This window comes from Hippopotamus amphibius, chromosome 4, assembly GCF_030028045.1.
Source record: "Hippopotamus amphibius kiboko isolate mHipAmp2 chromosome 4, mHipAmp2.hap2, whole genome shotgun sequence".
In the NCBI taxonomy this organism is placed as follows: domain Eukaryota; kingdom Metazoa; phylum Chordata; class Mammalia; order Artiodactyla; family Hippopotamidae; genus Hippopotamus; species Hippopotamus amphibius.
In genome coordinates this window covers 74,461,914-74,487,599 of record NC_080189.1, presented here as the reverse complement: position 1 = coordinate 74,487,599, position 25,686 = coordinate 74,461,914, and the positions used below count along the sequence as shown (strand labels likewise).

The 25,686-nt window shown below is 38.0% G+C and overlaps 1 protein-coding gene across 1 annotated transcript in view; it reads right to left on the bottom strand.

Moving 5' to 3' along the window:
- Positions 1-25,686, bottom strand: part of DNAH11 (dynein axonemal heavy chain 11) — a 315,727-nt gene that overhangs the window by 287,446 nt on the left and 2,595 nt on the right. The window contains 6 exon segments of the mRNA XM_057731719.1: positions 6,188-6,355; positions 7,567-7,800; positions 14,305-14,516; positions 17,209-17,308; positions 18,037-18,226; positions 18,705-18,901. Of these exon segments, the coding sequence (XP_057587702.1) occupies positions 6,188-6,355; positions 7,567-7,800; positions 14,305-14,516; positions 17,209-17,308; positions 18,037-18,226; positions 18,705-18,901 (1,101 nt within the window).

Sequence of the window (25,686 nt, the reverse complement as noted above, 5' to 3'; positions counted from 1 at the left end):
AAATTCCTCAAACAGTTGAACAAAGAATTACCATACGATCCAGCAATTCTAATTCTAGGTATGTAGCCATAAGAATTGAAAGCAGGGATTCACACAGATAGTCATCAATGTTCATAGCACATATTCACAACAGCCAAAAAGGTGGTCACAACCCAAACATCCATCAATAAATGAACAAAATGCAGTATATATATAATATATTTAGCCATATATATATATAAAATATATTTAGCCTTAAAAAGGCTCTCTCTATATATATTATATATATATATAAAATATATTTAGCCTTAAAAAGGAATGAAATTCTGACATATGCTACAATATGGATGACCCTTAAAGGCTTATGCTAAGTAAAATAAGCCATACACAAAAGAAATATTTTATGAGTCCACTCATGAGGTACCTAAAATAAACAAATTCATAGAGAGAGAAAGTAGAACAGATGTTACCAGGGACTCAGAACGGGGGGTAATGAAGAGTTATCATTTAATGAAGAGTTATCATTTAATGGGTATAAAGTTTTGTCTGGGATGATGTAATGTTCTGGAAGTGGATAGCAGTGATGGTTGCACAATACTGTGAATATACTTCATGCCACTGAATAGTACACTCACAAATGGTTTAAATGGCAAATTTAATGTAAAATACATTTTACCACAATTGTTTTACAAAGAAAAAACCTTCCCTCCATTCTGATCCCTTTACTCTCTTCCATTTATAATATAATGGTCTTAAATATTTCCTGTACATACATTTAGGACCACAGTGTTATAATTTTTGCTGCCACCATGAAATGTAACTTAGAAAACCCAAGAGAAGGAAATTCTACTGTACTTACACGTATTTCTGCTTACCATATTCTTCTTGGTGTCCCAAGGTTCCCTTATCATTTCCTTTCTGTACTGAGAACTTCCTTTAGCCATTCTTCTAGGGTCAGTCTACTCGTGACAAATTCTCTTAAGTTTTCTTTTCATCTAAGAATTTATTGATTTTCCCCCTTATTCTCAAAGGGTATTTTTCAAGGGGTAGAGAATTCTGTGTTAACAGTTTTCTTTTAGAACTTAAACACATTTTGCCATTTCCTTCTGGCCTTCATTATTTCTGATAAGAAATCCACGGTCATTCAAACCATTTTTCCCCTCAGGTAAGCTGACCTTTCTCTCTTACTACTTTCAAAATTTTTTCTTTCAGTTTTTAGAAGTTTAATTATGATGTGTCTTTGCATGGATTTCTCTGGGTTTATCTTTCTGCTACTGATTTCTAATTTCCTCTTGAATCTGTAGATTTATGTCTCTTGCCAAATTTAGGAAGTTTCCAGCTATTTTTTTGAGACTTCCAGCTTCACGGTCTTTCTCTTCTCTTTCTGCAAGTTTGATGACATTAGTGCTAGATCTGTTACAATCTCACAAGTCTGAGGCTCTGCTCATTTTCTTTCAGTCTACCTTCTCTGTTGTTCACACTGAGTGCTTTCTATTGTTCCATCTTCCAGTTCACTGGTTCTTTCCTGTCACTCCATCTTGCCACTGAACTCAATCACTATGCTTTGTGTTTTAGGGGTTTTTTTTCAGCTCTAAAATTCCAATGTGTTTTTTATATCTTCTATTTCTTTACTGAGATTATTTTTTATTTGTTTATGTTGATAATTGCTTGTTGAAGCATTTTTAGTATGGCTCTATAAAACCTGTCAGATAATTCTAACATGTCTTATCTCAAGGTTGGTATCTATTAGCTGTCTCTTTTTGTTCAGTTGAGATCTCCCTGGTTCTTGGTATAATGAGCAATTTTTTATTGAATCTGGATGTTTTCATATAATGTTTCATATTATGAGACTTTGGATTTTATTTAAACCTTTGGTTTTCACTAGCGTTCTCTGATACTGCTCTGGCCTCTTTAATGTCAGGTGGAGACAGAAGTCCAGTTTCTCCACTTGGCATCCATTAATACCTAAGGATGGGGAGTTCCTGTTATGGCTGGGTGTTCCAGTTTCCCATGTGGCCTCCACAGATGTAATAGTACTGGTGACCTGGTTACCACTTGGCTATGGTGAAAGCACTGACTTTCTACTAGGCTTCCTTTGATACTACCCTAGCGGGGTAAAGGATGCTGCTGGGTGAGGAAAGAAATTCAGGATTCTCATGTATTCTCCACTAACATCACAGAGAGTGAGCTCATAACAGGTCAGCAAGGATGAAAATCAGCACTCCCTACTTGGTCATCACTGACACCACCCTAGTGAGGGTGGGGACTGGATGGGGTACCATTTTACAGACTGAGTATAAGTCTAGTCTCCTCATAGTCTTTGCTGTCATGGATGAAGGTAGGGAACAGTTTCTTCTGGACTAGAGAGATTATGGTCTACAAGTTTTCTGTCTTGCCAGGCTGTCCCTTTCTTGAGAGGGATCAGGCTTTAATTGGGGTTTTCAATGTCTGTGTCCATTGGTGTTTCCAGCTTGCCAGTGTCTTCACCTCTAGGTCTGGATTATTTCAGGCAAGAAGAATATTCAACTAACTCATCACTATGTTGTCCTTTGGGTCCATCTGCCTTCTTCTTTATACCTTTCAGAGTCTTCTTATGTGTCCTTTATATATAGTGACCAGTATTGTAGCTGTACTTAGAGGAAGGGGGAAAAGTACATCTATTCCTCTTCCCAGAAGCAGAAGTTCCTAAGTAAACTTTTAAACAATGATATCTACTACTTTAAGTAATTTTTAAAAATACAAAAATTCAAATAATATACAATTACTTTTTAAAAAGTAGGTAATGCTATTGCAGTGATACAGGGTGACTGCCAAAATATATTAAATGACAAAAGGTATACATGATTTTGTGTGTGTGCAAAAACAGAATTCAAAACACATACACACACATATATGCTAGTACATGCACCACACATTACTGGAACATTATATAACAAACTCATAATGGTAGATGTCTTTGCGGAAGGAAAATGGAAGACTAGGGGAAAAAGCAGTGGAGTGAGAAGAAGGGGACTACATTTTTGCATTTTGCATGTTACTTTTCCAAAAGAATAAGTAATGTTTTTAAAGAATAAATTTTACCTTGAAAAGTAAGCAGGCAAGACCTGAAAATCCTGTAGAGGACTGATAAGAAATTTATGTGGCTGTAATTTGTAAATGCTACATACTGTAATAGCAAAAGAGTAATACAAAGTTCAGGAGACTAGAACATAGAACTAATTGTAGAAACTGGAACACAGGCTAGTATAGACTAATAACTACTTTTAAAATGAATTTTAGCTCCTGGAGTAATGGCAGTCTAGGTACCTGCATCAACTTTCCTACTAAAAACCCGCGGGCAAAAGGAAAAGAGCCAAAGCATCTTGGATCACTCCAGCTCAGGGCACAGGTCCTCAGGTGAGTTCCTCCAACTGCCCCAGATGAGCATATCCCCTTCACATCTATGAGGATGCAAGGAGGGAGATAAACACTAAAGAGTTGACGTGGCACAGCAAAAAAAAAAAAAGTGGCAGGTTGAGAGTTCTGCACTGGAATCTCTGTCCCACCCCCTGGGAACTGTGTCATCTCAGGTAATTCACTTACCCTCATCTGCCTGGGCGGTCACTCTCAGGGTTATAGCGAGAATTAAGCAGGAACAAAGGTTTGGCGTGATACCCGGCACCCAACACTTGTTCAGTAAATATTAACGGACTCTGATTAACAGACACTAGTGGAGCCAAGGGCTTACTTTCAAGAATGTCCACCATCCTTGCTTAGTTATCTGGGGAATTTTATTTAATCAAGCAACACCTCAGAATGTCAGTAAAACCAAGCTGCTGAGCCTAAAATTACCTGCCCACCAGTTGAATACAAACAATTAAGAAAGCAAGTCTCTTATCAAGTTCAATATAATACAACATCGTTGTCTATAGTCAATAACATCAACCTTGTTAAGAGACTACAACTTAATGATTTCCACTACCAAAATGAAAGGATAATTATGCAACGTGATAGAGGTGCTAATTATCACTACAATGGCTATTAAAATATTTAAAAGAATCAAATTAACATGTTGTACACCTTAAATATGCACAGTGTTACATGTTGCAATTAAAAAATTAGAAATCAAGTCTCTCCCCCTAATTGTCTAGATCTCAAACAGTCCCACAGGAAGAAGTCAAAGCAAATACCTAAAGTGATGTTTATATTCAATATTAATAACTGAGAAACCCAAGAACACTTTTCTGGACACACCTGAGAAATCCCCATCTTCTGTAAATAGACCATAGTGGCAGAACTTCTGCCACCCCAATAAAGGCTCAAAGCCTGACAGATAGGCCTGAGATTAATGAAGAGAGTGAAATAAATAACAGCATTTCTAAAAGCAAATTACCAGTCACTGTTTCTTTAATTTACTGGAACATATGTAAACCATTCCATATCAAAGAGCAGAAAGGCTGACATGATACACTGGACTGTTTCATTAGCACTATTCATTGGGGAATGCAGAGAGGGGTGTGCAGTGGGAGAGGAAGGGCATGGGGTGGGCATGTGTCATGGGGATACTGTCATGGGGAAACACCTGTATGTATATACGAGTTTGAAGGTAGTTTGCTAAAATATCTCCTAAAAATTACCAGCTAATTTTATCATAAAAACTAGAACACAGTGAAACTCAGCTAAAAAGCCCCCAAATGAACAGCTTATTAAGCAAAAATATATAATCATTGCAACATTCTGAAGGAACACTGATAACCAAGACATATTCAAAAAAAGCAAAGGTCATCTTTGACATAAGCACACCAATTGAGCGAACTTTTAGTTTATTCACATTTTGCTTTCAAGGAATAACCAAAGCCAAGGAGCTTTTAGATTCTATTCTAAGGCAGGATACAGTAATCAGATAGGAGGATGAAGGGGAACTTCGAGGGCAGGTTACTGATGCCTCTAACCCAGATCTGGAGAGCAAAGGTAAGCCTTGCCCATTTTATACTAAATACAAATACCAGGCAGATGTGTGTGTGTGTGTGTGTGTTTTCTATGTTTGTGACTGTGCAGGGTTTGGGCAGACAGAGGGATAAATTCAGGACCTTTGGCACTACCAGGGAAGCGACATCCTCCAGCCTTGGCACACTGAAAACCTGCCAGGATTTGCAGTCATGAGCAAATCAAGGCTCTCCTGCAACTCAAATGCGCCTGACGATCCTGTGCACACGGGGGCTCACGCTTCTCTGCTTAGTTGCTCAGAAGCGCTAAATCAAACCCCAAGAGTCCCATTCTGTCCACACTCACTGAATGCCCGCCGGGTGCCAGACATCCTACCAGGCTTGGGGGAAAGCTCAGGCTATTCACCACCATGGATCTAGTTTCTCTTACTTTTCCACAAATTGGCAGGACACACAACAGCCATATCTTTCTTACCATTCACTCCACTTCCCATAAGCTGTCAACAGTTCAGAGGGATTAAGTTTGCCAACCACGTCCTTACAAAGCTAACACACTGTACCTGTGCATTTCAAAGAGTCAATTATTTGGCTAAATATAAACATAATAGTGAATAAACTCACATCCATATAAAACAATGAGGGCGAGCGCTAATCTTCATTTTTTGGTACCTGGGCTTCACCGTCATGGAAAACCACTAACGTGAAGCTGTCTTTATGCTAGAGCTGCAGGGATGCTCACAGGGAACTGCCTGGCTCCTAAGCAGCTGGCACTGACAGAAAACAGGAGCAGCTTAAGCCTGAAAGCTTCCCTCTTTTTCCTGAGATTAAAAATACGAAATTATAAACAGCTCTAAAGAATAATAAGAGACAACAGACATGTTAATAATATATGTAATGAATGAGGTGAAACTAAATACTCAAGTAGATGAAAAATTTACCTCATGACTCAAAAAAAGGTTAAAATAAAAAACACACAACTTACGTGAACATTAGAATATCACATCAAAATGAGTTAATACAGAAAGTTCCTTTTCAATATACATCAACAAGAAACAAATTCAGACTGAGGTCCACCGTTATATTAGAAACAGTTTACAATATTCTAAACTGAAAATGCAAAGTCCTAACTCCTGGTAGATCTGGTCCGTGATCTACCCTTAAGTAGATGAGAGACTCCAGGCAAGTCATTTCCCATCTTTCATCCTATTATCACTGTGATCTATTGCCCTTCCCAGCTTTAAAATAAGATTCTATGAAATGAAAATGCAAAGATTCAGTATTACCATGTTACTGCAATCAGATGGGTCATATGTGCTCTGTTTAAAAATCTTACAGAGGTCCATAAATTCTTCACTCATCTCGTGGATTTGTCCATTTAAAATTGCTCCCTTGGTACCGCCAAATTCAAGTCTTTCCAGCTTTTCAAATTCCAATATAGTGACAAATATATCCTTTGAAAAAACATAGTAAAGATCTTTCTACCCTCTTGAGTAGGAACAGAACCTTTTAAAGTTTCAAAGAAAGAACAGTTTCCAACATTCAAAGTCAGTGAGTCAATGGACACTTACAGAAACTGAATATTAATGATTTAATTGAACACAGTAATTGCCTACTTTTAAAACCATACTCCCATTTTCATATAGGCTGAAAAATTATTGAGCAGTACAGGCAATACCTAGCTTACCATAGCTAAACACTTGATTCTCTCATTTCATATCCTTCTAATCATAAGTTAGATGTCCAGGTGAGATCCAAAACTCACCTTCAGTCACCAACAGTGCATGGGCTCCCTTATTGAAAAGGAGCTTAAGAGACTGCTATGAAAGGGTGATGCAAGTTGCCCAGAGACAGGCATTTGGCATTCAAACTTTAAGAGGCATTCAGGCTGCTTAAGTGATAAGAATTTTCAAAATATAAAGGTCAAATTTTGAATGAAATTCAACAAATCTATCAACAAAAAAGCCCAAACTTGCTAGAAAGAGTTTTACAAAGAAAATAAGGCAGCTCAAAATTTAAAAAGCAAAAAAACAAAAACAACTTAGCCAGTTGGCGCCACACAAATTGTTGTGTGAAAGTGTTTACATGCATGTAATTCATGTTTGGTTTTTTGGTATTTAAAACATTTATACAAAGCACATGTTTTCAAGTTCTTTTCATCTATTTTTAAGAACAGTTGTAATATTTTAATAGTATAACATATATTTATATACTAAAAGTAACTATGATATTTTAGATTATCAAGTGGGTTTTCAGATATGGAATCCCAATAAAAACATCAAACATGTAAAGGAAAAAAAGGATTATTTTATAGCTTCCTGATTTACAACTGTCTTCTAGGAATTAGTAAGTTGTAGGGAAAGGGTCACTGGTACATAAAGAGATTCACTTACACTTAGTATAATAAAATAATAAAAAATAAATTTTAAAAACAAGAAGCCAAAGTTTTAAAACTAAACAAAGCTTTGAAACTAAACAATCTAAAGCTTTTACTGTATCTTGGTAGCACTGGCCTTATAAGCTCCTCATGAGACTCACCAAAAAAAAACAGACTTCCCACCTCCCATCCAAGTAGAACAAACCATTCCCTAAATCACATAAAAAGCTATAGGATTTTTTGAAACAACTTAAAATATGAATAAATTACAAGTCAATAAATGAATACCTCTATTTTCATGAAACGGTCGAGAAATTTGTCAAATCTACGAAACACGAGATGAGACTGGAAATCCCATGGATTCAGCTCCTTATTTCCCATAAAATAGTTTGCCAACCCTTTTCTATAGTTGAAAAAACAGTTTTTGAAAGTCTTTAAGATGTTAATGGCCACCTGCACCTTTTCCAGAGAGTCTTCAATTTCTCCTCTCAAAAGGTCTTCAGGTGAAAGGTAAGCTATTGCCTAGGATTTAATGAAAGGAAACAGTAATAAGAAAATATGTTTAATACTTTTGTTGAAAATGACTGTTTCATTGAAACTTTTATTTATTTTTTCAGTGAATAATTTTCAGATAACAATGTCTCGAATTGGGCCAGCAATGCTGTGAGACAGGAAACACAAATTCTAGAAACTCAGGCATCTAGGTTTCAATGACATACTTGCATACATTAGAGAAATCTACAAGAGATGCTATTTCTGGAATTAAACATTCTACCAAAGACTACATTTTTGCTAAGCTTCCAAGATACAACTGTGTAACCAGAATTTGCATGGCTATTCCTGGCAGCAAATATTCTTCATAATTGTTTTTTCCATATAAAGAAATGTATAAACCAGGAAGGGAAGTCTATCACACCATGTATTTTAAAAATATGATTACGTTACCTGGCAGCACAGGGTCACTAGCAAAGGTGAGAAACAGCAGACATAGCTGATTATACCACTGGCAATTCTTTTAGGTTAGCAAACCTCTTCTGGAGACTTAAGCTCATTATAGGACATAAAATCTAGCTGAGATATGCCATATGAACTAGTTCTGAATAATGGAAATGCAAAGGTGAGAACGATTACAGAAAAACCAGCAGATTCAAGTAGCAACTCTCATAGGATTATCTTTCAGTCCTTCCCTTTCCATATTTGTTATGAACTTTCACAATTTCTCTGTTTAGAGGCTTCAAGAACCTATAAGTTCTAATCCTGCTGCATCTTAACCTCATATAAACTATAGGCTTAAATTGCATGCCTTTAATTCTGCAGTTGCTTAGAAAGTTGTCACAGATCTCAATGAAGGATGCAATGAAAGCCATTGGGTTCAACATATCAGAATGAAGGAATGTTTTTCTAAATGTAGACATATTATCCCCCATCTCCCAATAATGGCTACAGTTTTACAAGCGATACAGGCTCTGTGCCATAAATGTGTAAAGTAGTAAGAATATCATTCATTTGGTGTCTGAAAAGCCTACTGACCAGTTCCTTCAGTTCTAGCCATAGATTCCCAACCTACGCTCTTATTTCTCACTCAGGCTGGATAGAAAACCTCCCCCTGAAGGCTGCTGACATTTCACACAGACCAGGGATGAGAGCTACCAGTAATCCCTCAAAATATGAGTTTTGTAAGTTTACACGTTGGTATGGGTTAGGGATTCCACAGGCCTTTATCTACATGTATTCTTTACAGTAAATGTGCTCTTTTAGGAAGCTAAAAAAGCTACAGCGGCGACTCCACTGCTGTCTGTTTCAGCAGCCCCCCTGTGACCCAATTACCGACACCTGAAACAACCTCCCTTTGGGCAAGTCATCCTTATATCCATTCCTGTGCTTCTTGCCTGACCCTCACACAGATGAGACGACCACAGCAATTAGCTTTCTCTTCACAGAAATCCGCTGTTGAATAAGACCTAAGACAGGGTTATAGTACTCAGCATCCTAGATCAGAAAACCAGTCTATACCCTTTCACTGGGCAGCAGGTTATGTGAAGGGAAAAAGCACCAGCAGGGGCAGGAGGCCTGGCTGTGGTCCAGTTAGGGGCCATTAACTGCTTTTGTGACATTAGCTAAGTTTTCGCAGAGGACCTCAGGTGCCTTATCTGCAAAAAAGGAGAGGGGAATTAAGTGAACCTTTTAGCTCCTAATCTCTGAATTCTTTTCTGCTTCCTACAGCAGCTCCCTGGAGCACACCCGACCACACCAGCTCTCTCTAGTCTCTCATACTCAGTAGCATCAGCACAAACCAACAAAAACCCACTGGATTTAGGATGAACTGGTCCCACTTCAGAAGCTTTATAAACTAAAATACCACTAATCAGTTTATTTCATCGATAAACTAATCAATTAAGCAACTTATCAATGATAGCATGTTAGTTTTTGATGTTGATTTTATATTGGAGTGTTGCTGATTTACAACATCGTGTGAGTTTGGCAGCACGTTAGTTTGATGCCTGCCTCCCAGCTGCTTCTGCCTTTTTTATGTGTATAATTTTATGAACTCTGACTTTTGCTCAATCCTACCATCTCTTTTCCAGGCTCAACCTCACAGACTTAAACTCTGCATTACCCAGGATCTTGTGAATGAGAATATCCACAACAGGCATACCAAGTCACAGAACAGACAGAGTGGAGGGCCTGGAGTGGTGAGGACTCACTATGAACAGGCAAGGCACTGAAAAAAGATGCCACTACCAAGCTCAGGTGTGCCATCATCCAAGGTGGTCAGATGATGCCTTTTATATGTTTGGCCTAAACGACTATGTTAATAGTCCCAGGTAAAGAGAGACACATTTGCTTCTAAAGTAACAAAGGGTTTCTGACCATGCCTGGAATGCCAAGAAAGATCAGGCAGATAATGAAAGTGAGTGAAGCAGATCAGGAACAACACTGAACACTACAGACTGTGGTAACCTGGACAGCACATGACCCATCTAAAGGCTCACCTGAAGCTCTGGCACCTGACTGTGTCATGGGAACAGAAGAGCCAATGCAGTGAGATCTGACTTTTCAGTAGAGGCTGGGATGTTGGAATTTAAATGAGATCTACTCAATTTAAGCATTAGCAACCTTTTTTTTTTTAAATTTCAAAATACTATGCAAAATAAAAACACTGCATTGATCCACTGGCAAACGCAGTTGACAGAATGCCAGCTTACGACTTATGTATAACACCGCAAAGGTGCAAATGTTTCATAAACACATCGAAGTCTATAAATTCACAAAGTACATGAAAACTACATAATGATATTACAAAAGACACATAAAATGTGTAACCACACAAATCATGCAAGGTACAAAATTAAGAAATAACGTGGTACAACTGTATACCCAACGAATCACTACAGATTTTTTAAAAATGGTAATGCTCAAAGCTGGTGAATTATAGTAAGACTTTTTACACATTGATAATAGCAATGCAATTAAGATAATCTTTTAAAAAAGAATTTGAAAATATCAAATATTGTTCAAGAGACATGAAAAGATTGTACCCCTTGATCGACATCAGGAATTTATATTAAGCCAATTATCCAGGTTAAGGAAAAAAGGATTTTTGTATAAAGTTGTTTTCTGCATGTTGTTTATAATATAGGAGGCTGAAAGCAACCTAAATACCCAAAAATAATAATTTTCAAGAAGCTATTTAAAAAAAGAATATGATAAAATGCATAAATATGTGTAAGTTTTAGAGGAAGGAAAATTTTTAAATGCTGGATTTTAGGGTGATAGAACTGCAGGACTATTTCCATTGTTATAAATTTTATGCAATAAAAGTATTTTATAATTATCATTAGCATATTACATAGTAATTAGAAATAAAAACTTATTTTAAAATATGGAGCATAGCAAAATGGGTAAGAACTCCATCAGTTCCGAGCTGGGTGACCTTGAGAAAGCTACTTATCCTCTCTGAACTTAAGGGATTTTTTTTTTAATATAAAAAGTATCTACTAAGAGTACCTATATCATGGTGTTGCTATAGGATTAAATTTGTAGATTTCTGTAAAGGGCTTAGAAGAATTCTGGCAAATAATAGGCAATATATAGTGCTTGTTAAATAAGTACTAAAAATAAGTTAGCAAACAACTGGGGGTGGTACAGAGTTTAGGTCTTCAGAGAACCCAGATAGGAAAGTTGACCCATTGCCCATTTTTGATTCCTAACACGTTGGGGCAGATTTACTACAAAGTCCACTTTGAGAAGCTAGGAAATCAGGTCGTTGGAACCTTTGGACATAAGCCAGGAATAGTAACTAAGGAACCAGGGAAGTGACATTATTTCCTGGGGAGCTTGGCAAACTCTGGCTATTAACACAGACTAGGGGCCGGGGATAAAAGGTTTACAGGCTTACAGGTAACCAGGGTTCCTTGCAAGCCAACTACAACAATGAATGACAACCTTTGAGGTTTCTACACTAACAGGGATTTGCAGTAAAAGCTTGGATCACTCTCAAAAAGTCCTGGAGAAGTGGTGGTCAGTGGTTAACCCTGCAGTAGGGATCAAAGCCTCTGACACGAGATCCAAGCCATTAGGACCCAGTGCACTCACTTAACAAAAGAGCAATATTGAGTTTGCCCAACAGAGAAACAGAAACAGAATGAAGCCAGAGGATATGCTATCAAGGAACAGACCTGTTACCTCCTATCAACAGCTGCAACTAGCTTGTAAGTCAAGAGTTTGGAACTTTTACTGAGTCTCTATTAAACGTCACACTGAACATTTCATTTAGGTTCTCTCTTTTGATCCTTACAAGCAGCCCATGGACTAGGCACTTATAAGCATGGAAACTGAGGCTTGGAGAAGTGGTTTAACTCCTCTACAATGGTTCAGTTTGATTTTTTTTTTCCAGCTGTGCCTTGCAGGTTGCAGGATCTTAGTTCCCTGACCAGGGATTGAACCCAGGCCCTCAGCAGTGAAAGTGCAGAGTCTTAACCACTGGACCACCAGGGAATTCCTCGGGTTCAATTAGATTTGAATCCTGGTTGGTCTGAGTCCAAAGCCCTTTCCATATACCATTCCACCTCTTTAGAAGCAGACAGGAAAACACAGACAGACACACACACATCCCTCCCTCCATCTCATACATATTCCAGAAACTCTGAAGGGCAAGTCAGGAGACCTGTTCTTTAATTTGAATTTTTCCCCTAAATTCTCAAGGAAATTGAGCAAATGATATCTTTCAAGTTTCAGTCAGTTCATCTGAAAAAGTATCAGGGACTGGAATAGAACACAGTTCCCCAACCAGTTTCTCCTACAACACTGTTCCCTTTAATGCTTAGAAAAGCAAGGTTCTGGGGCCTGGGGCAGCAGAAGCTCCAAGCTGCTTGCCTTTACTACTTTCAGGATTCCCAATCCCCTCCAATTTTACCCCACTGTGCAATAAAAGTTTTTAATTTTCTATGTGAGTCATGAGGTGAAAACCACTGAGAAGCATTAGACTAGTTCAGGGATTTAGGTCAATCACAGCTGTCCACCCTTCTCTGAACTAGTGATCCAGGCCTGTCCAAAGAATCCTATCTCCCTGGCCACACAATTGTTCCAGGAGTGAAAATAAAACCCATTGGTCCAAAACTAAAAACAAAGTCACCCTCCTCCCAGGGAAGTTCCTCTACTAGAAGGATATCCATCTGGTGCTACCGAAAGCCACCTTACTTAACATGTGATGAGAGTCTGGGAATCAAGTCAAACACCATCAAGCAAAATGGAGCTTTGAAATTATCATTTGAGTCCCCTGGAACAAGCTAATCCTCAAGTCTTTGTACTCTTAGACTTTCCAGTTCACATGAACTTAGGCACTTCTCTTTTTTCTGCTGCAGTTTGCTAGTTGCAGCTGGAAACGATCCAATTCTCATAGGAAACATTCTTAGCAACTCAAAGGCTAAGCCAATATGCACAGATGCTGATTCTCTGGCATCTGTTTTACAAAAACTTCCTAGGTATTTAGCACACACCCTGATATAGACCCTGCTATGGACTAAATCGTGCCTCCCCCTCCAAAAAAGTGTCTGTGCTGAAGCCGAAACCACCAATGTGACTATCTGGAGACAGAGTCTTTAGGAGGTAATTGTGGGTGAGTGAGCTCATGAGGGCAGGACCCCGATCTGACAGGACTGTGGTTTTGTAAGAGGAGGAGAAGGGAGATCTTTTTCTCCACAGTGTGAGGGCAGAGAGAAAAGGCAGCTATCTGCAAGCCAGAAAGAATGCCATGGTCAGAACACCACCACGCTGGCACCTGCCTCCAAAACTGTGAGAAAGCAATTTCTGGGGGGAAAAAAAAAAAGGGGGACCCATCCTGTGGTGTTTTGTTATGACAACTCAAGCAGACTAAGAACACACACACCCTCAACAAAGAATCACTGGATGATATGCCCTGCAAGTATCTTTTAGCTCTCAAATTATGAAATATTCTGATATTATGGACACAAGAGGAATTAAAGTTCCCACAGGATAAAGAAGCAGTCCAATTTTTTTTTTTTAACAATTTGCAAGTTAAGAGTAGAGAAACAATTATAAACAAGATTTTTGAAGATCAACCATGAGTCAGAATTCTTTTAATATAATTCTACTACTATTTTTTGAGAATTTTTTTTCCTGCCAGATTCTCTTAACTTACTTCACTTTCCAAGTCTTCCCTCAGCCAGTGTTCCTGTGGAAACCAAAGGGAAAGCTACAAAGAAAGTAGTACATGTGTGTGCCTTTTATTAGAAGCTGCCTTGAATCTCTTTTGAAGAAAATAGGATATTAAACAAACAGAATCCAGTAACAACCTGTCCTTTGACTGTATCTGAGTTATTTCCAGAGCTACTTTGCCTTTTAGGATAGAAAGTCACCTGGCCTTTGTTACCATAAAAGTCCTCTCTGAAAAAAGAAAGCGGAAAAAGGTGTTCTGTAGACTGGATTTATTCATTTCTTATTGATCTAATAAAACCTACCACATGGCAATAATTCTTATTGTTCCTATTTTTTCATGCTACGTACCTGGTCAATGAAGAGATTACAAAACTGTTGCAATAAAACTATAACCCGAACAGGAGTATTATAAAACTTGGAATGACTCCAGATCAGACAGATGGTATGAAATAACGGAGCAATTAATACACGGGTCTGAGGGAATTCCGTCTCCTGGAGACACTGAATGTGTCTCTTCAGGGGTCTCAGGTAAAGTTCTACGTCTTGGGCTTCAAGAAGAGCTGAAAGGAAACCACAGTTAATGTGAGGGAGCCCCTTTTGTTTAAATTCACTTCACAAGTTCAACAGAACAATGCAAAACAACACGGCTGTGCTTAAATGTTGCCTCATTTTATATCACTTATCCTACAACTGACACATGACAGGTTAGGAAGGCTTTAGACACTATCCGGCTGTAATATCCCTTCAAAGAGAGCCTGGGCATAGTTACTCACACAGCACGAGTAAATCATGACTGAAGACTCACAAGCTTCATCACCAGAATGTTAATTCCTCCCAGGTACTCGGTACTAGCACAATTTCATTGTTTATTGTCTCATTCTAGCTTCCCATGAGAGTAACTCATACGACAAAAAGTTTTCCATTATATTATTATTCAAAATATAACTGCTGAAATTGTTAAGCATGGGTGATGAAAATATTTTGGAACTAGACAGAGGCAATAGTGACTGCATATTGTGAATACACTAAATACCACTGAATTGTACACTTTAAAATGTTTTTTTTGTTACATGAATTTTACCTCTATTTTAAAAATTGTTATGCATGGTAGGAATAAGGAATACTTTTGTAAAAAGCTATATACGAAAAAAGCATTTAAACAGTTATTATTAATTATTGCTTAATCTAATCCAAATTTTTTCTCGATTAAAACTGGTACTTTTAATGCACCCTAAATGGGTCGCTGCCAGACTCCATTTTACTCCTGAGGTTATGAACACCTTTGATTAACTGAAAATGGGCTTTATTTATGAAGGTAGGGAATGAAGGAAAGTCAATTCTTATTTTCTGGTATTCTCTCAAAAGACTCCTGTCGGAAATCAAAAACAAACTGCCACACTGCTCAAGTCAGGTACGTACCCACCCATGTTTTTCTTCTTGACAAGTAACTGATTAATCTGTCCACCTAAAAATAGAGACCTGGGAAGAAAGAGAGGGTCCAGGAACTATTTTCTCCCCAGATGCGCTCATGTTTTGAAAATAGCGTGTTTTCATTAGCGTTAATTTCAAAATCAAACAATTGCATCTAATAGGTAAGTGCCCTTAAAATGTGATAAGCACATCTAGTGACTTTACAGAGCTTCAAGTAGGTCTTTGGGAGGACCTTCTACCTCCCAAAGGTAGAAGGCTTTGGGCCACTGACCATGGCTTTGGGCCACTTGTTCTACTGAAAGTGTTTTTTCCTGAATCTCCAGACCACATGCTCATAAGACCCCTGGGATTCATATCTGTAGACATTTTGTCCACAGAAAATGTGAACCTTACTAACAGAAAAAAAATGCAAGCAGCTTTTATTTATTGAGGGTACACTTACTGTGTGCCTAGTAGTTTGTACGCTGTATATTAGATTTTTAATCCACTGGTTCTCAGCCAGGGGAGGATTTCCCCCCAGGGGTATTTGGCAATGCCTTGAGACACTTTTTATTGTCACAATGGGCACGGGGAGAGTGGGTAGAGGCTAGGGATGTTGTTAAATACCCTGCAGTGCACAGGGCAGTTCCCTGTAATATAGAACTATCCCACCCAAAATGTCAGTGGTGGCAAGGTTGAGAAATAGTACTCCAATCCTTGCAACAATTCTGCAAGGAAAGTGTTAATATAGTAATTTGGCCAATGGAAACCAGAGACTCAGCAAATTTAAGAAGTACTGAGTGGATCTGGGAGAGAAATCCAGATCTAATTCCCTTTTGTCTTAAGACCTCTTTTCAAACAGAGTTCATGGAGAAAACCCTAGAGACAGTAAAACATTTTCAAAGGAGATTTTAAGTATTTCCTAACCTTCCACATGTTACATAGGAAAAAATTAAATAATTTTTTAATGTTAGAAACAAAAACAAGCTATTGAGCCATGTTATCTTACAATTTTATCATTTCAAACTTTAGTATCACAGATCACATCCATATTTGCTTACACAGGCCTAAAAAAACATGAACAGAAATCAAAAAATTATGGAGGGGTGTTACCCCTGGTTGAGGTTGAAACTGGATACTGATAATGAGACTTTTCATTTTTATAGTTTCCTTTTTATTTTTGGGCTCATGAGCTTAGTTGCTCTGCGGCATGTGGGATCTTCCTAGAGCAGGGATGGAACCCATGTCCTTTGCATTGGCAGGCGGATTCTTAACCACTGCATAACCTAGGAAGTCCTTATAGTTTCCTTTTTAAATTAAAAGTCTCTTTTTATAATTTCTGGTTTTTAACAATGTACAAGTATTACCTGTTCAAAATTCAACAAACAAACCCTCCTCTGTGTGTGTTTGATCTTCACCAAAACTTCAATGATGACTTTGTGTTATTATGACTTAAATAAATGATGGATGTTAAGCAAATTCAGAGAGTCTACTGGGGAATAACTGGACTAATCGCAGTCCAACTGTTGATTAGAAAACCTCTATGCTGGGCATTCAATGACCCGCTGCTAAATACCAAAGGCCTTTCCCCTCCACACGCACACTCTCATTGAAAGTTCAATCTAGAGCCTCTTTGGTAGATATTTACTATATACCCAAAAAATGGTTTCATATAGCTGGAGAATCAACTGCAGATGATTAAGATGGATGTATCATTAGAAGAGTTAAGCGCAGTCATTTCACGAACACACTAAGGGTAGAAGGGTAGAGGAGGCTGAGCAGACAGGCAGGAGTCAGACCAGGAGGGACCACTGATGCCAGGCCAAGGAACACGAGTCTTACCATTTTTCACAGCCATGAAAATGTCCTTCAAAGTTGGAAAATAGCTGCTTTGCTTATTTTTCAGGATCTTAACCATTCTGAGGACAATAGGAGCCCGAAGCTGAATTGAAATATATATATACATAAGCTAGATTAATGACTAAAAAAATGCATTCTGCAATATTTAAATTATATTCCATTCATGCACAATACACACAGTATTTAATTCTCAAAAACATACCTGGTTTCAAGTTGAAAATATTTTTTAAAATGTTTTTTCCTTAAGGTTATATTTTATTTTACATTTATAGGTCTTAATTTGAATTTTCAAAAAGCTTGTTAGTATACATTTTATTATATATGTAAAATATTAAATTTTCCATATAAAATCTGTTTCAGAAAATCTCTAAGACATAGGTGAACATGTAAATGATTGTCTTAGTTTTTAGAACATTAAACTGAGTAATTTCTATGGCAAACACCAGCAGAGGAACCAGTTAGTTCTTCCAACGTTGCATCTCTCCACTAAGCAAAATCTACTCCTTCCTAAATCAATTACATCAACCAGATTAATTACATCTTACAATCTTCAACATTTCCCTTGCTTTCTATGCCATGAAGTGTTTCAAATTACTGTCAGAATAGTCTCAAAAGGCAAAATTTTAATCCCCATTAATTTGAAGAATGCATATACCATATAGAACTTTGGAGTAAGAAAACAGATGATTAAGTCATTCAAAGACAGTGTGTTAAACCTTTAGTTATTGGAAATCATGGCTTTGGAGACCAAATTCCACAACTGACTTTGCTAATTCAACTGACAAGCAGTTTCTAGGGCCCTCTACTTACCTGATCATAAATGCATGTTAGGTTCTCTCTCCTCATCGTCCAGAAATCCAGTTCAGTTTGAGGCTGTGAGTGAAGACCATTCAGCAAAGGCTGCACTAAATCTTTTTCTACAATTTCTTGGATTTGATGTGACCATTTAATAACCACTGATTCAATTGCATGGAGTATTGTCCTTTCATTTGGCTCTAGCCTACAAACACTGAAATGATTAATAATACAAAAATGAATCATTTCACCCAAATTAAGGATAGGACTTGGAATTTAATAGGTATTTGTGAATCCATAAGCTAGTTTTCTAAATATAAATACTTCAAAATCAGATCCATTATTTTCATAGCCTCAATCTGAGTTGTGACATTGTTATTCTGTCACGGGCACGCTTCTAACATTACAAAACTTGTTAAAGAATCATCATGTCCTCAAAACCATTTTACTAGAAGAATATTGTTGATATGGCCATTGGTACTGCTAGCTTTTTGGTACAGTTTGCTTTTAAAAAGTATACTTTGAAAGGAAATAATATATATGGTGTTTCTGCATATTATTTTTAAAATATGCTGTTAGTTATATTAATTTTGCTGTTTTGCTAAGTTTGCTGGGGGTGTGATATTAAATGGGTGCACTGGCTCTCCACTTTGATGTTCCATGTAAACCGTATCATTACGTACTTGGCCTCTGAATATTTCTGATCCAGGTCAATGCTTCCTGCAATAGTGGGAATTGGTAGAAGAGTTCTTCTCAACATTTTGCCCCTAAAAATATGCATTTTATTTTTCATGGCTTCTATGTGACGTTCCATGTCTTGTGAAATAAAACAGGACCAGGATTTATGGTTGTTCTTATTAGAAATAATTGGCACTAAAATCTAGAGAAAGAGAAACATTTCAAAAAGCAGTGAAATTAATTTACAGACAATGTGCTCCTTCAAATATTTTCTTGTCACACAACATCAGCAACAAAACCACTCAATTTCAATTTCATAAATATCCTCCTGTGATATCAAACCTACAGAGATGACAAAGTCAGTGACCCATTTAGACTTAAACAATTAGACATAAATTCTTTCAAAGTGGAAATACTATACTGCTTGTTCACTCATTTACCCATTTATCAAATATTTATGGAGGCTCCCAATAACTCAAACTCTGCATGAAATAAGCAAATCATGTCAAGTAAGTAAACTGCTTTCTTAATGCGAACTGAGCACATTGGCAGGTATATTATAGTGGAAAAAATCTTCTGGAATCACATGGAGGCAAGAGTAAATTAATCTTCTCCAGCCCTGGGTGACATCCCAGTGGATTAAATTTTGATAGTCAGAAAGATGTTTATTAAATCATATGAACCTTTTTGGAACTCCTTCCACCATTAAGTTGGGCACATCAATGAAACTATGTGTGTGAAAACCCTCCAAATTTATTTTCTGTGTTCCCAAGCCCAGCATGTTAAGTAATTAGTAAGAGTTTGTTGTGTTTCTCTTCTCGCTTCCTCGCTCCTTTTAAATATGTAGTAATTTTAAACATTTTTCTGACAATCTGTCCAGATTGTCAGCAGTAACTATAAAAATTTTCATTAGCTAAAATGCTTAGAAAATAGTTATGCCATCTTTTTAAAGTTGATTTTGAGAACAATCTTCTAGTTAACTAAAAAACTGAAAATTTATTTTATATTCCAATGGGGATAAAACAAATCTTTCCAGATTGTATCATTATTACATTTTCCTCCTTTGTACCCACTACTTGTTGAGCTAGGAGATTAGTAAGAAATGGTGTGTCTTTCATAGAAACAACCTAAATGTCCATCGACAGATGAATGGATAAAGAACATATGGTATGTATATATAATGGAATACTACTCAGCCATAAAAAAGAATGAAAACTGCCATTTGCAGCGACATGAATGGACCTTGAGATTAATATACTAAGTGAAGTAAGTCAGAAAGAGAAAGACATACCATATGGTATCACTTACATGTGGAATCCAAAATTTAACACAAATGAATTTATCTATGAAACAGAAACAGATTCACAGACAGAGAACAGACCTGTGGTTGCCAAGGGGGACAAGGGTAGGAGAGGAAAGGGTGGGAGTTTGGGATCAGCAGATGCAAACTATTATATATAGGATGGATAAACAACAAGGTCCTACTGTACAGCACAGGGAACTATATTTAATATCCTGCGATAAACCATAATGGAAAAGAATATGAAAATATATATACATGTATAACTGAATCACTTTGCTGTACAGTAGAAATTAACACAGCAATGTAAATCAACTATACTTCAATAAAACAAATTAAAAAAAAAAAAGAACTAGTGTGTCTTCTATGAGCTCCGTGGGTTAGGTCCCTCGATATCAGAACTGCCATGAGAGGCACGTTTTCATGTCATGTGGAAACAGGAGAAACACCTGTCTCTGGCTGGGAGGGGTATTAGGGAAGACTTGCCAGGAAAGTGGCTAACTTCGTTTAAATCTTTAAGATGAACAAGCAGGGCAGTCAGAAACCTGAACACTGATGCAAAATCACTGAGGGCTCCAGGAGTATGGTGCTTGCCAGAAAGTTCCAGTCTGACCTACCTGAAACTAGGGCCAGCACTGCTAAGAGGGGCTGTGAGAAAGGCAGGGAAGGTTCATGAAGAGTTTTGGAAACCAGACTGAAGAGTTTAGGCTTACTGTGCTGAACATGCACTGATCTGCTGAAAAACTGCTTTCTAGATTAAATTCCCAATAGCAACAGCTTTTTTCTAAAAGTCAGGGGCAAGGATAATTCTGGTCCTTCAACATTTCTAATTTACTGGATACTGTTTCAAACTTTCACTCTACTGTTTTGTGATGAGGCCAACTTCTTTTAAAATTAAATATTTGTGTCACAAGCTGTAGATAAAATTGTTATGAAATCCTGAGCTACATGCTTTGTAGAGCAATTAGGCGAGTGACGAGAATGTCTCCATGAGCATCATTTAGAACAAACTGACCTGGGATGTGCTCTTTAACAACAATAAATCTTATTATCAACAAGCTATATACAAAGTAATACAATTAATCTGGGGTTTTATTTTAGCTGGAAAATTTTTTGTGTAAGTTTTATGATTTATAAGAAGCATCCCAAAACTTTCTCTGAACCAAAATAATTTGAACATGTTTACTAGGAGATATACAATTACAGATAAAAGAGCCATGGTGCCTTTGCTAGGGTTTCTTTACTTACCTCCTTTATCTTTTTTTAAAATCTGGGGTGTTTCCTTTTACAGTGGTCCTTAAATCAGTAGAGACTATTACCTGACAAACATTTTCAAAACACAGAAGCCTGGGCCTCTGCCAGACTTTTTAAATTGGAATGTCCAAGAATAGGGCCCCCAGCACTGACTACAAGAACCAAATCATTCTGGTTAGATAAATATTTACAATTATTGTTTCTTTCAAGATTTGGGTCAACATAATACTTAAAGAAATAACTTTATGATATTTTTAATACTTTTGCTAATTGTATAATATAGGTGCAAATAATAATGTATAGGAACACATAGTAATGTAAAGCAGCAGACCGGGAGTAAAATTTTGGACACGTTCGATTTGAGCTGTCTGTTGCATAGCAAGTGGCATGTCCAGAAAGGCGATGGAACTCTAAGCCTGGAGTTCAGGAGAGAGATCAAGGCTGAAAAGTTTGGGAGGCCTCAGCATATCAACATAAATTACTATTAATCAGTGTATATCTGAGTCAAATTTCAAGGACTATACAACATTGAATATGTGAGGGTATATTAGGTCATTAAACTAGAAAATACAAATGTGAAGTCGAATGACTTTCCCTATCTTCCATTCAAACACTTGGTCTATCCCTTCTTTCTTCTACCCCAGATAAGAACCACAACACTGGAAAATTCCCTCAATATCAGGCCAATCACTGCCTCAGTAACACAGTCCCTCCTTTCCTCCTTGATCAAGTCACCAATTCACAAATCCTTGCATTGTTTTTCTTCTTCAGGTACAAAGCACCCAGAAAGACAGAAGTTGTTTAGCTTGGTATGCAAGTCAGAAATGACCATTTGATTTCAAAACTTTCCAGTGAAGCCTGTCCTGATAAAAACAAACAAAAAACAAACAAAAAAACCTTCATAGAACATGCATTACCACGATCATCTTCCAATAAATACATGGCTTTGGGTTTGACAATTGGCTTTGGTGGCAACCATATGGATGAAAAACTTCCATGGCTGTTTATTTTCTAGTCAGCCCCTCCAGCTTTATTTCTCACCACCATCCAGCTCTTCTTCCCCAATTTAACTACATTAATTTACCCATTTTAAAAAATGCAATCTGCATTTCCTCACCTCCATGCCTTTGCACTGCTTCTCCCTTCCTCTTTTTCCTACATCTAGCTATCGCTCCTTGTCCTTCAACCAAATAATTTCCCACACAACTGTGGATGCTTTTGAGAGTAAAAACAAGGGAAAAAAATGAGCAGATGTTAACTGATCTGTAACAGGAGGAAACTGGAACTGCCCCTAGCAAACCAAGACCTATAATCATCCTATGTGAGACTCCCCACCTTCCCCGCTGACCCTGTAGATGTCACAGCATCCTGCTAAAACCACCACATTGTATCACTGTTGGCTCTGTCTCCCTAATTAGACTGCATGCTTTCTGAGGGCAGAAACATCATCACTAATTGCTAGGTGTGTCCAGTCACTGGCACCAAGTAGGTATTCAATAAGTATTGATCGAAAGAACAAATGACAACTGTGGGCTTATTAGCATACAATTTAACAAGTGTCCTTTTCACATAAATGTCAAAAAAATTCAAATGGAGATAGAGATTGTACACTAAATGCTTTTTCTCTAAAGAAATATCTTGAAGCTTCGGAGTTTTGTCTCTTTTAAGAATGGGATATCTTTAGTCCTTATTTAACCTTCCTTCACTTAACAAGTACTTACTAAACTCCTACCATGTGTCAGGCAGAGTCTTGCGGATTTGGGACTCAGTGAGCAAAACAAAGATTAAGAGCTGGGACTAGGGTAAGGCAAGTAAGGTACTCAATTTGGAACAAAATATAAGATGGCACCAAAAAACAAAACAAAAAAAACACAACAAAACAAACAACCTCCCCCCCAAAAAAAACCAACTCAATAATCAAGATGAATAATATTTTTAAATATTTTTAAAATAAACACTAATCCAAAAATGATGAACAAAATATTAACATTTTTCAATAAAGATAGCCTGACCTTTTGCCTCGGGCTCCAATATGACTTGGCATAGCACTGTTAGTGATCCTATTTTTATTTCAACTGTTGATTTTTTTTGCATTAATTTTTATTTTTTAAAATACTGCCTTTGGGAATTCCCTGGTGGTCCAGTGGCTAGGACTGTGCTTTCACTGCCAAGGGCCTGGATTCAATCCCTGGTTGGGGAACTAAGATCCCACAAGCTGCACAGTGCAGCCAAAAAGTAAGTTAATAAATAAATAAAATACTGCCTTAAACCATTACTCATCTTGATTACTGTGTTCTTGTTTGTTTCTCCCCACCTCCCTGGAAGTTTTGCTCTTCAAGTGGGTGCCTCACTTGCCTGACCCTAAGTCTCCGCCCTTCAAAGATCCTTGCTCACCTGGAGCGTGGCTTCACTGAGAAGAATTATTTGAACAAAATGATTTGAAGAACATGAAGCAGTTGGATGAGTGGATTCTGAGCAAGATGAAGAAACAGCAAGAGCAAAGGCCCTGGGGCAACAGCGTGCCTGAGAAAGTTAAGGAGCCGCAAGGATGCCTTGAGTTAGCAATTGAGATGAGTTGAGAGGTCACAGGGAGGTCAGATCACAGAGAATTTGGACCCATGCTTTCATCCTTTAACAAGCCTAAGAATCACCTGTGCTTCTTGGTGCTGATTTAGAAGCTCTGTGGCAGGGCCTGAGATCATACAGTTTTAACAAGTTTCTAGCTGACGCTGATACAGTTGATCCACAGTGAGCAACAACGCAAGCTCTAGACTACTATAAGCTCTTGGGCCCTTATTCTGAGTAAAAGGAGGACCAGTGCAGGGTCTGAGCAGAAAGTGACATGTTCTTTCTCGTGTGTCAACAAGAATCACTCTAGATGCTGTGTTGGGAATAGGCTCCAGATGGGAGTTGTATAGAAGCAGAGAAACCACTTAAGAAGCTGATGTATTAACACAGGTGAGAGATAAAGGTAACCTGTCCAAAGTGGTAGCAATGGAGGGGAGAGGGGAACTGCTTCTGGGTATGTGTGAAGGCGGAACTTGTAAGATTTCCTGGAATGGATATTTATATGAGACAGAGCCAAGAGCAAGGGCTGACTTGGAGGTTTTTCTGGGTTGAGGAACTAGAAGGATGGAGTTCACATCCCTTGTTCTGGGAATAATTACAAGCAGCACAGGGTGGGGAGGATCAGCTCAGCCTGGAAGGCTAAGCATGAAATGTCTATTGCACACCAAGTGGAAGGTCAGGAAGGCATATGGATCTCTTTGGAATTTGGGAGAGAGATCTTGGCTGGAGAGAGAAGTTTGGGAGTGCCCCAGACATCATCATAAACCACAATTAATTAGCCAATTATGTAAGCCACAGTGAATACTTAACAAAGACAACCCTTGAAAAATTTTTATCTAAAAATCTATAGCCTTGCCTCAGGGCCCCCTCATTCCGAATTTAAGCCTTGTCCTTAAAGAAATTCAAGTGACATCTTAAGTGTGATGTCCTCACTTTTTTCCTGCCAATGCTCATACTCTCAAGCATAATTAAGTAAATGAGAATCTTTCAAGACAGTTAAACCCGCAAGGATCTGAATGTTTTATGCCTTCTATAGATGCACTCATTGACAGCTTACGCTCTTTCTTTTTTTTTTTTTTTGGGGGGGGTACATCAGGTTCAATCATCTGTTTTTATACACATATCCCCGTATTCCCTCCCTTCCTTGACTCCCCGCCTCGAGTCCCCGCCACCCTCCCTGCCCCAGTCCTCTAAGGCATCTTCCATCCTCGAGTTGGACTCCCTTTGTTATACACCAACTTCCCACTGACTATTTTCAATCTGTCATACATAGTGAAGTAAGTCAGAAAGAGAAGGACAAATATTGTATGCTAACTCACATATACGCTCTTTCATTTAAACTTTTCAGAGAGCTATGCAGACCCTGGTATTGAGGTCAATTCAGAGAAAGTCAGAGGAACCTGTCACCGTACACACACGATAGAATAAGAATTCCAGTATAGTGTGCAGCCTTGCCCTTCCAAGGCGGGGGGATAGCGGCCTGGATTCGCATGACCAAAGGCCATCCACGTACCACGGGAAACCCCTTTATCAGTCAGTTCAATAAAAATCTCTTGAACACCTGCTACATACCAAAAACGGTCTCAAGTGCCGAAGATAGAAAACTCTTCCTAGTGTCTCCCTGAAATCAGTTAAAACCCGCATTGAATTGAACTGAAGAGGAGGGAAACCAAGACAGAACTGAAGCTGGGGGACAGAAGCTTTAACTAGCCCAGAAAATACCTCCTTTCAAGAAGACAGCAAAAGAGACCCAGGAAGTAGAAGAGGGTGAAAGATGGAGATTGACAAATCCCTAGCAATAAATATGTCTGTAATTACTCCTGCGTTAAATATTGGCCTTGGCAAGACTGCTTTGACTGCTGAGA